Source organism: Coccomyxa subellipsoidea (assembly GCF_000258705.1).
Source record: "Coccomyxa subellipsoidea C-169, whole genome shotgun sequence".
Taxonomy (NCBI): Eukaryota; Viridiplantae; Chlorophyta; class Trebouxiophyceae; family Coccomyxaceae; genus Coccomyxa; species Coccomyxa subellipsoidea.
Genome location: NW_005178033.1, coordinates 1266641 through 1277454, shown reverse-complemented (window position 1 = coordinate 1277454; position 10814 = coordinate 1266641). Strand labels below are relative to the sequence as shown.

Genomic DNA, 10814 nt, shown 5'->3' with positions numbered 1-10814 from the left:
GCAGGTGTTGCTTGAACAGGAACAGCGGCCCATCTGATACATGCCCTGCTGACTCCTACACTTTGAGGCATCGATCTACATACTGGACGGTTGATTGCGCCCGCAAATGGGAATTTGTCTGGAATCAAAGTCATCTGAACAAGAGCTGCAGTCCGAGATCTCCCTCAGATCACTCTTTGAGGCTTCAGTGGTAGCAACTTCTACAACAGCACAACAGAGTATATTTGGAATAACAGACAAACCATTTGAGGATGGTGTGCGAAAATAGGGAAGGCACCTCGACAAGTAAGAGTATATTTGAAGATCCCATCATAGACCTGCAAACTTGTCAGCTTGTAAGTCAGGGAGCCGAAGCGGTATGTCACAAGATTTCATTCCCAAAAACTTGCTGCATGTCCTGCACCTCCCATGCAAGCAATTGGTTTGTCATATCTAGTGTTGCTGTTGCTGTGTAGAAATTATGGAAGGGTGTGTACCTCGGGCGTCCCACAATCGTCAAGCAGAGATTCAACAAAAAATACCGCCATTCCACCCTGGACACCAAGCTGACGTTGTCACGTCTCAAGCAGGCAGGTTCCCAGCCAGCAATGCTGCTACCCTGTATTATGACACAGCGCTGCATGCCTCTCAACACATGCCACAGCTAGAGAGGTAGACCTACATGCCTTGCAGGAGGTAAGGAGCATTTTGCGGGCTCGCAAGCTTGGGGTGCCCACACCAGTGCTCTATTTTGTGGAGCATGAAGCCAGTGCCATCTACATGGAGCTGGTCCAGGGCTGCTCTGTGAAGGCTGCACTGCTGGAAGGGAAGCTCAGTGAGGAAGGTAGACCTCTGATGCCTGGTTTCAACGTCACAATCTCCCTGCTGCCTAAGGTTAACAGCAATGCAGGGCATGTAGAGATTGTTCACCGGTCCTGCATGTGTTCCGCAGAGAGGCATGCTCTACTCAGGGAGATCGGGCGAGTGGTGGCTCTCTTGCATGATGGGGGCATGGTCCATGGGGATCTGACGACTTCCAACATGCTGCTGAAGGGGAACAGCTCTCTGGTACGGCAGACTATCTCTGTGATGTCTTTTTCAAACCAGAACCTGTAATTATGCAGCACTGAGCAAGATGCTGTCCGAACCTTGCAGGTGCTCATAGATTTTGGTCTGAGCTCCAACACCACACTGCCAGAGGACAAAGCTGTGGATCTGTATGTCTTGGAAAGGGCATTCACAAGCGCTCATGCGGCCAGTGGGAACTTGGTAAGTCCCCACAGGGGAGATCGTTGATCTTTCTATGTGAAGGTGTCAGAATTGATGTGTGATTGCTTATGAGCATAAGCTCAGGTTTCAATTCATTCTGTCAGTCGCATGCTCTTGCATAAGCGCCTTAATTCTGGTTCTAAATTAAGTGTTTTCTCTGCACACAGTTCAAAGACATCCTTGCGTCATACCGGCAACACTCTCGCATGTGGTGCCCAACACTAAATAAGTTTGCAGAAGGTAAGTTGATGCAGCATCTATATTTTGTGACATGCTTTGTGCTGTATCATGCACTCTTTGGATATGCTTTCGTTTGTATTGTGTTGCATGTGAAGGGACTCGCTCAGAACAAGGCGCATTGATCGAGTCAGCCATGCGACACCACAGTCTGACATTGTTTCTGGCCTGACAGTTCGAATGCGCGGGCGCAAGCGGACCATGGTGGGCTGACAGGGCGTCATTCCGAAATGATGTTGACATCAGAAGAGTCTTGCTAGGCCTAGGCTTGGTGACAAGCACGTTTAGGTCCATCCGGGGACTCTCTTTTGTAGGCTGTGTCGCTACATTGGTACAAATGTGCATACGTGACTCCGAGTGAGGCTGCTGCCGCGGCCAGAGCACTGACGGTCGCGGCGGCCATGTGGGATACTGATGTCAACACTAGCAGTCCCCATGATGGGTACCCAGACCCGTCAGCCAGGATCTGTTCCGGACCGGCCGTGACACATTTAGGTCTCTGGCTTTTCCTGACTTCAGGATCATCCACGTGACTATGTGCATGAGGTCATTGAGCACCATGAAGAAGAAGTGTGGGCCCTGTAATCCAGAATTGCCGAGTCAGGAAAGCCGGCATGCATGCAAAACCATGTGAGTCATCAGTCACAAAGCTCACGTGAACCACAACGGAATAATAGGTGCGAGATGGAGAGCATCTGTGAAAAGGCGACTTTTAACGACATCTGGGTTTGTCTCGCATCGCCAATAACCCTCCACAATCGAATGACCATGCGCTTTGGGCACGATCAGCAATTGATCAGCGCGATGCCGCCCCTCCGTTCGTCATGTCGATGCCTCTGTTGTTGTCCTTGTTGCAACTCCATTCGTTGTGGCGCTTGTTAGATCCAATATCCGCTATTCGAAAATTATCAAGGTAGGTCAAGGTAGGATAGTGTGTATGGGATGGAATTACTCATGCATTCATGGTGACCTGAGTTAACAAAGACCTACCTGCTGAATCGTGTTGTTGACCTGATGACAGCACCATTTCAGATTTGATGCTGTTCTAACTTTGATTTTGGCTAGCAGATGCCGTTTCATGTGCTGAAACTCTCCCATATTTAGCACCTCAGTTGTGCTCCACATCTTTGCAGGCGCTTGGCATTGCGTCCTTGGAACATCATCAGAGGGTGAAGCACAGTTGAAGGTGCAAAACCCGTCGATATGACGTCCAAGAGGGTTGCTGAGGAGAATGTGGCGCGCACCACCCCCAAGGAATCGTTGTCAGATAGCTTTCAGAGCTTGCAAGTCGACAAGGCTTCAGCTCAGAATCCTACGGGTACTTTGCCGTACCGACACATGCTCCTGAATACTTTGCACTTGGAATTGCAATCATCTGAATGTTCACATCTGAGGACATGCATGAAAGATGTGTTCACTTGCACACATCTGAGTGGGGAGGCATAAATTGCTTGACACAACTTGCCATGCTTGTCTGTCACAAAATTCTGCCTGAGAATCCTTGTCTGTGTAGAAAATGGCAAGGCAGGCAAGGGCCATGCGCGCATGGGCTGCATGCAGCTGATAATCAAGCTCTGCACCGAAGGTCACACAGCTTGGGACTGCCTGCTCACGGTGGCATGCGCACAGGTGATCACATAGTTATAGCGATCTGTCAACCAGCACATTAACATGACGAGGCTTGTGAGGAGAAATTCAAGCAGTCATTGGGACCCGATCTAATCCAGTGTTCATGATGTGCAGATTGGGCAGGTCATGCTGGTGATGCCACACAGGTATGTGCTGTCAATTTTGCATGTCAAGCTCGGATCCCAGATTTGTGAGAGGGTGGCCTCATCCTTCCGATCCTGCCATGACTGCTCTTCGTCTGTTCTTTGTCTGCAGCATGGCCCTCCTTGGAATCAAGGTTGGCATTGTGGTGGCCTTGGTGGCTGCCATTGGAGGTTTATGGTGAGCCATGTGAAAATTGATGACCTCGATTCAGAATGGCAAAGTCACTCCCCTGTGGAGTGGTGTTACCTGATACATGGTGATCCTCAAGGAGATGATTGGCTGCTTGTTACCTGACTACTCTTGCTGTGCTTGTACAGGACCATGTTCTTACTGGCATCTTTGTTTCTTGAGATGAAGACCAGATTGATCAAATCAGGTGGGAAAAGGACCCACAAGACCCCTTTCTGATGTTGTGGGTAGGTAGCTTGCAATCAAAAATTCACTGTGTGCAAATGATAAACGTTTTGCGAGCAGGTGGGTGGTATGATGCAAGCGGGAAGCGAAAACAAGTCACTCAATATCACGAGGTGAGAAGGAGCCTCACCTCCAAGCTGCTTTAATAAGTCATGCACTGCTTGCCTGCACGGCAGGGATGGTGCTAAGAGCTTGCATGCGTCATGCAGGTAATGGGCTTTCATGCCGGTCCCACAATGAAGTATGTCTCCCAAGTTGTCATTGCTGTGCATCTGGTGGGCACATGCACAGCTCAAATAGTGGCGTGTGCCGGAAACAACTACAGCATCACGATGACTCACGACAAACGGTGAGTCATGGGTGCTCCTCTTCAGAGTTGCTGCAGGGTTGGTCTGCTGCAATGCTGCGTGCCTTTTGTCTGGTGGCACTTCTACAGAAAAAAAACATCATGGTTGCGCTCATCCTGTGTCAGGTTTTATACGCTGGTCTGGGGAGCTGTGCTCATGTGCTTCTCCTTTGTGCCAACTTTTCGCCACTTCCGTGCGCCCTCTTCCTATATTGCAAGATTGAGCCTGCCATTTCTCAGAGAAGTGTCCTGTCAGAAACAAAAGAATATACTAAACACAATGTTTGTCGTTGACACAGGTATTATCAACATCGTCGCTCTCATTGGTGAGACCTGGTCTTCATGCTTTTCAGTCATTTGAATCCTGATTTATGCAAACTGCTCTGTCCTGATCAGGCCTAAATTTACGCATGCGAATGCAGGGACTTGTTACACAGGCAAGGGACGCAGGACTCAGCATGCTTCAGAATTCTGGTCTTATGTCCTTATTCTTTCATATGGAATTTAGTATCACTGTGTAAGGGTGATTTAGAATGCTTGCCTGATCTAAATGGTGGTTTGCAGAGTGGTTCCTTGTGGCAGTGTCCGCTCAGAAGGGCATCACACCTGGAGCAATTGACAGGTGACTTGAACGTGCTGCCGTACTGATAGGACATAGCAGGGGTTGCTTCATGCCAACCCTTGCTGTGCCCCAAATGTGATATTGTGAACAAGTGGTCTGCATGCAGGTCATACAGGAATGCGCAGGACTTCTTCATTGGCGCCGCTGTTCTTGGGCAGTTTGGTCACAGTATAGCTCTTGAAATGGCAGGTCCGGCAATTCATTAACTGATTACCTCAAACCTGTCTTTATGCTACTCAAATCCAGTCAGATGCTGAAGCAGAGTGACTTAAATGTGCTGTCCTCTGGTTACCGTCATATTTCTGAATACTGCAATAAACCTACAAAAGTTCTAATGGGTTCTCTTGTGTGCACCAGATGCCATGCGCAATGCCTTCCATTTCCAGGCTGCTTACACTGCTGGATGGTAAGCACGTGACCAATTGAAGCGTATCTAGATTATTGCACATACAAATCCAAGATCGAAACATGAGTGTGCATGCAGGCTGTGGGTACTCACTCTGATTTTGCCGCACTCCATTGCAGCAAATTTGGCCTGGCCAGATGAGGTGTATGAGCAAGGTAAGGAGCAAGAAAGGTCCCTGATTTACCACTTCAAATGGTCCAATGTTTATTTGCCATCTAGCATCCGTGATGACAGGGGATGAGTAGTGTCTGCTGTGCAGATAACATCTTCAATGTCATTCCCAACTCTCCTGGGAAGTATCTCTCGGTGTGGCTCATGAACATCCACCAGGTGGTGGCCTTTGGTCTCTACAGCGGTGAGACCCTGCGAGGCCTACTTTTCTCCCGCAAATCTAGACGGGCTTCCTTTCATGCATATATAAGTAGGCTTTCATTGACCCTGAGTGACTCTGCTGTTGCAGTGCCCCTCATGTTCATGTGGGAGAAGCTGATCCGCGTGCACAGCAAGCCCTGGTACATCCGATTGCCACTGCGGCTGCCGATCTGTGAGCATCTCTACCGATGTGTTTTTGCTCTGTCCTGGACATTTGCTGCGTGCCAGAATTGGTGACGTGTGACCATTACCTGCAAGAAAGTTCCACTGCAAAGATTTCCTGCTTCTACAGTCTATGTCTCACTCTGTTTGACTGACATTCTGGATTGAGGGTGCAGCTGGGCTTCTGTATGTCATCAGCATTGCATTCCCGGTGAGCATTTGAAGACTATCACCTCAAGTTTTTTCACAGTCAAACTCTTGCAACCTGCCCTTTGACGACGTGTGGCTGCCCGCAGTTCTATGGCACAATCAACTCGCTTTATTCCAGCTTGTCGGAGCCCCTCACCGCATTTGTGTTCCCATGCGCGGTGTACATATGGGTCTACCATACAAGGGCAGCTCGTGAGCAAGCAGCCATGAAACCTTTCAAGTAAGACCCCCTCAGCAATGCCTGTCTTTCTTTATGGCTCTGAGCAAGAAGGCACAGTGGTCTTGCAGAGCTGATGACCGCAGGCTGGTGCATCACATTGCCATTGATTTGTCTTGTTCACTCGCATGCGAATCTGTCGCCACTTAGAAAGAGAATTGAAAGTGTTGTGCATGGTGCTGCAGATGCTTGCGCGTGTGGAATTGGTCCCCAGTCTTTGCCCTGAATGTCGGCATCATTCTTGTGTGGACAGTCGCACAATTCGGGTTTGGCACGTACTTCAGCATCCGTCGGATGATCCAGAATGTCAACAGTACGTTATACGGCCCTCGTTTCTTTGGCCATATTGCGCGCTGAGCTCATGTCTGGGATATGTGAAGTTGCAGGACAAAGCTGACTTGTACTGTGTGATCTGCAGCATTTGGAGTGTTTGCATCGTGCTATCAATGCAAGGCGCCAAAGTTCGTGGCGTCACCTGCACTTGTGACAAATTCTACTTACCGACTCTACTGATCTGCACATGTCAGCTATTTTAACAAAGACAGGCAGTATATGCTGATGGTCACATGAATTCTACCAGAACAGTTATGTGTTGTGGGGACATTGAATGTCTCAAAAATTGTTCAAGCTTGTGTTTATATATATTTTTCGTCGAAACCCTTAAGGGTCTCGACCTCAATGAGATCTCAATGAAGGTGTTGCTTCTATGAAGGCTCCTATGTTTGCCGGGGCCTCCGAGGTCAGTCTTCATTGGCTGCAGCATGTCATGTGGTGCATGTGGTGTTTAGTCTTTGTGAGCAATGTGAAAGTTTAGCATTTACTTTCTGAAGGAGTCATGACAACCTCAAGACAAGCTTGGGAACCTAAGTATTGTTGTGGGTGCAGCTTAGAACTTACACTCTACAGCTGCGAGTAAACAATCTGTGCACATCTTGTGATGATATCGATGTCATGCGCATGTAGCATGCTTCCCACTTAAAAAGGGGTATTGTCCAGGTGAGTCACACCTGGGAATTGCGTATAGGGCGCTGAGCCGGGTTGCTCCTCAGATGAGCGTTCAGCGTGTTGAGCCTATATAGGCTCGTCATATATATATGATGAATTAGGAGCCAACTAGAGCTTTATGTTGAAGGCCCTCCATTTTTTTCTGATTTTTTGCAATTGAGCATGACATGCTCATTTGGTTTAGGGATAGCTACATGTACAATATGCCACGCCACAGGCCTTCAGGGTCTGCCAGGAATAATAAATAAGCAGAGAGCACTCGAAGGTAACATTTAAACTTGCAAGAAGCTTCTGAAAGGGTGTTTTTGAACACCATAGTATTTTTTTCTCCATGACAATTCCATTGTAATATTGATGTGTAAGTTCCTTTGTCATGTTTCAGTTGATGCAAGTGCTCTTAGCATCCCTTGAAGAAGATCCCAACTGTCATGCAAATGAGCGTCATCCTGCGCATCCGTCAGCGCAAATATGCACTGTCCCCGAAGCTGCCGCCCTGAAGGTAATGGGACCCTGCAGAATAACCGCAGAGATGGTGAGAAAACGTAACGGCCAACATCAAGATCACTTTATGATAAAGAACCTGCAAAATCTCTTGTGAGCTGTCACACATGTGCACAGATGAGAACACACCTGGGAAGCTCCCACAGAAGTTATTGACACACTCTGCATGTTTCTGACACCCAGTAGCCTGACAGCTGTCCCTACTCCGAAGGAGGTGAATTATTCCTACGTCTCTTCTTGCGGCTGACTGTGTCCGGCTCCTGTGGGACTTCTCTGTTGGCCTGGCGCTCTATCAGAGCCCGGCACAGCTCCATGCCTTCTTCCAGCTGCTGGCACACCTCTTGCGCCTCCGCTGCCTGTAGCGCAGTGATGGCCCGCTGGCAGAAGGTGCCTGCATTGCTGGTCTGCATGAAAGCAGCCGCCAGCGCCATTGCGGCTACAGTCTCATGAGCGCCGCTGCTGGTGAGACGGTCAATGCATGCTGGCTTGAGCGTGTGCGCGCCCCACCACCAGGCTCTGGTCTGCAGCACTGGCTGCAGTGCTGCCCAGTCACTGCTTGAGCTTGCGCACTGACTGCTGGCGTCCTCTCCTGACTGGTCCAAATGCTCTAAGCTGTCATCATCTCCCTGGCTTTGGGCGTTGTCAGATGCTTGCAGCGCCTGCTGCGCACTGCTTCTGAGCAAGGCTGCGAGCGCTGCCCAAGTGGCTGCGGCGCACTCAATTGCACTCTGTGTATCCGGAGCTGTTGACTGCATACTGATTTTCTGCCGATTTTGGATCCTTTCTGCGTGAGGCTGTTCGGGCAGGGTGTAGCCTCCTTGTGGGCGGTCCATAGTGCTGCAGACATCCAGGTGCAGCATGAGGGCATCCGCGAAAGGTGCTGGAGGAATTGGTCTCAGTGCTGCCAGGCGCACAAGGAGCTGCGCTGCACTGCAACAGAAGCACAAGAAAGTTCAGCCGATCGGGTGCAATCCAGAACCAAAACAGACAGCACATTGCCTGATCGTCGCTTAACCACCCACTGGCACTAATAGGGAATTTACACTGCCACCATAATCAAATGGTGGAGAAGAGCACCTGTGTGCGCCAGGGTCACATCTGAGCAGCTGGCAGCAGGTGTTGCCAGCGCGGCTGGCTTGCTCGTGACCGTCAATGCCCTGCGCCTGCAGCAGTAGCAGGTGCAATGCATGCGCGTCCGCATCATGCGGCGCCAATTCGCACAGCCGACTAGCAGCCTCCAGCGCTTGGGAGTGCTTCCCCAGTGCGCAGTACATCTGCCCACAGCGCAGACCTTTCAGTCTCGGCATAATTGTCCATACCGAACAAGCAAAGAACCTGGCCAGGCAAGGGAATCTGCAGTGGTTGATTGTGAGCAAGGAAGGCCACTTGTGGGGCCGCCACAGGGCAGATATCCACCTGTGCTAGTGTCAACGCGAGGTTCGACGCTGCCGGTTGAATTGCGAGGGCTGCTTTCAAGTGCTTCTCGGCGTCCCTCCAAAACTCCGAAGCAGACCTCCCAGCCGCGGCCACCAGTGCTGGATCGTGCGAAAACCATTCCATATCTCCACTCGCAATGGCCTCAGCTTTCCTGCGTCCTGCAAGCACACGGAACACCTCAAACGCCATCCATGGCTCGTCTTCCTAGCATGGCAATACCGTGAGCATACCAGTAACAACAGCGCACTCTAGAGACAAGCATGCCAGAGTGAACACCTGGGCTGGGCTTTGCCTTCGTCTGTGCAGTAGCAGCTTGCATTGCGTGCGCCCATTGGGCATGGCGGACGAGACCGCAGAAGGCCTGTGCTGCAAATCTGTCACCATCTTCTGCACTTCCTGTCAGCACTCCTGCCAGAGTGTCGTAGGCGTCGCTGAGATTGTCTGCCAGCAGGAATGCAAAGGCCTGCTCCAGCTGCAGCGACACCCGATGTCCTGGCATCACTTGGAGCGCCTGTGCACAAAATATCTCACACACTTTCCCCAGCCTTGATTTTGCTCATAGGCTGCTCTGGAGCCCAACGTAGAGTGATAATAATAGTAAGAGTGGCCAAATCGCACACCTGCACTTGGCGCAAGAGGCGCATGAGCTGCTGGTTGTTCACCGCCTGTGGTGGGTGCAGCAAGCACTCCAGGCCGGCCTCTACAGCATGCAACTGTCTCATCGTCCTCTGCGTCTCACTCGGGCGGTATTTCCGTTCTCCTGTCTTCACTGCCTGTACATTGCGGTGGAAATCTTCGGGGCGTGTGTTGAAAGGCAACGTGCGGATGGTACTTGTGCTGAGGGTACATGCAAATCCACTCACCAGATGAGGTATGAGCAAAGAAGAAGCTCCAGCCACTCGAGGTAGCTGGTTCTGCTGGATACCTTCCTCGATGATCGCTGTTAAATTGTCCACGTGTTGCAGGCTGGCCTGAGACCACACTGGACACCTTAATGGCTGACACCGTGAGATCTGGACAAATGTGTAGTATCATGGTAATAGAACAAATTCTCATTGTGTGAGGAGAGCCTGTATGTGGAGGTTCACCAACTTTGATGGACCAAAAGCATAAACTGCTCCTGCATTTTGTCCGTTCTTGTAACGCACAGAATGAAGGTATCGCTCATGCATTTGATCTTCTGGGTTTGTGTCATCATCCTGATCATTGCCATGAGCACCTTCGCGCTTCATTTGGGCATCATAAACGATGTATGATCCTTACAGCTCCAAAATTATCTACATCCTGCGCAAGAAAAGGAAACACAAACATAGCGTTTTTATGACTTCGTATTCTTGGTCTATGAAGGATACTTAAGGAGGCTTGATCACTCCCTGGCGAGCTGCGCGGAAAATAAGCGGAAAACCTTTGAAGTGGAAGCCTGACTTGGCAATGCCATGTGATCCCTCATGCTTGTCATGATCCATCATGGGCGGTTGCCAAGCGCTCGGTTGTCCGTGATGCAGACTGCTTAACACTGCGTTCTAGGTAGATCACATACTGACAGATAGTGCAGGACCAGGCCTGGATTTACTCTGACGGTCGTGCCTGCATCTGCGATTGTTTACGGGCTTGCCTGCAAAATAAGCTCCTGCACGGAACTCCGAAGAGACTGTTAACTTCGATCGTGGTTAACTGATCACAGCTGGCACAAAGTGTGAGATCCTCCTCTGTGACGAGGTACAATTTCCAAGGTCAATGTCAACATCCTGTTCAGTACGATGACACCACTTGCAGTGTGGGAGATTGTCGTTCAGATCGTGCTTCAGTGCATTCATGCGAATCAGTCAATTACTGTTGAATGAAACATCATCGCTCTAGCCAG

At 50.0% G+C, this 10814-nt stretch overlaps 3 protein-coding genes across 3 annotated transcripts; 2 read left to right on the top strand and 1 right to left on the bottom strand.

Annotated features, from left to right (window-relative positions):
• Positions 1 to 251: 251 nt before the first annotated feature.
• COCSUDRAFT_16785 (kinase-like protein) lies at positions 252 to 1698 on the top strand (the record flags this gene model as incomplete). Its single annotated transcript, XM_005646844.1, has 7 exons — positions 252 to 356; positions 456 to 558; positions 656 to 823; positions 932 to 1047; positions 1135 to 1248; positions 1416 to 1488; positions 1661 to 1698. The coding sequence occupies 7 exons, from the start codon at positions 252 to 254 to the stop codon at positions 1696 to 1698; spliced, it is 717 nt and encodes a 238-aa protein (XP_005646901.1).
• Positions 1699 to 2237: 539 nt separating this feature from the next.
• COCSUDRAFT_47845 (hypothetical protein) lies at positions 2238 to 6520 on the top strand (the record flags this gene model as incomplete). The annotated part of the gene is made up of 21 exons (XM_005646843.1): positions 2238 to 2398; positions 2619 to 2803; positions 2999 to 3114; positions 3229 to 3260; positions 3370 to 3435; positions 3576 to 3634; positions 3733 to 3785; positions 3882 to 4021; positions 4145 to 4212; positions 4318 to 4344; positions 4441 to 4455; positions 4583 to 4640; positions 4747 to 4829; positions 4998 to 5046; positions 5125 to 5201; positions 5306 to 5401; positions 5507 to 5590; positions 5757 to 5791; positions 5877 to 6010; positions 6193 to 6320; positions 6426 to 6520. The coding sequence occupies exons 2-21, from the start codon at positions 2689 to 2691 to the stop codon at positions 6518 to 6520; spliced, it is 1530 nt and encodes a 509-aa protein (XP_005646900.1). The 5' UTR covers positions 2238 to 2398; positions 2619 to 2688.
• A 1193-nt stretch (positions 6521 to 7713) lies between these two features.
• COCSUDRAFT_56048 (hypothetical protein) lies at positions 7714 to 9672 on the bottom strand (the record flags this gene model as incomplete). The annotated part of the gene is made up of 5 exons (XM_005646842.1): positions 7714 to 8443; positions 8591 to 8787; positions 8930 to 9108; positions 9227 to 9461; positions 9571 to 9672. The coding sequence occupies 5 exons, from the start codon at positions 9670 to 9672 to the stop codon at positions 7714 to 7716; spliced, it is 1443 nt and encodes a 480-aa protein (XP_005646899.1).
• Positions 9673 to 10814: the final 1142 nt, after the last annotated feature.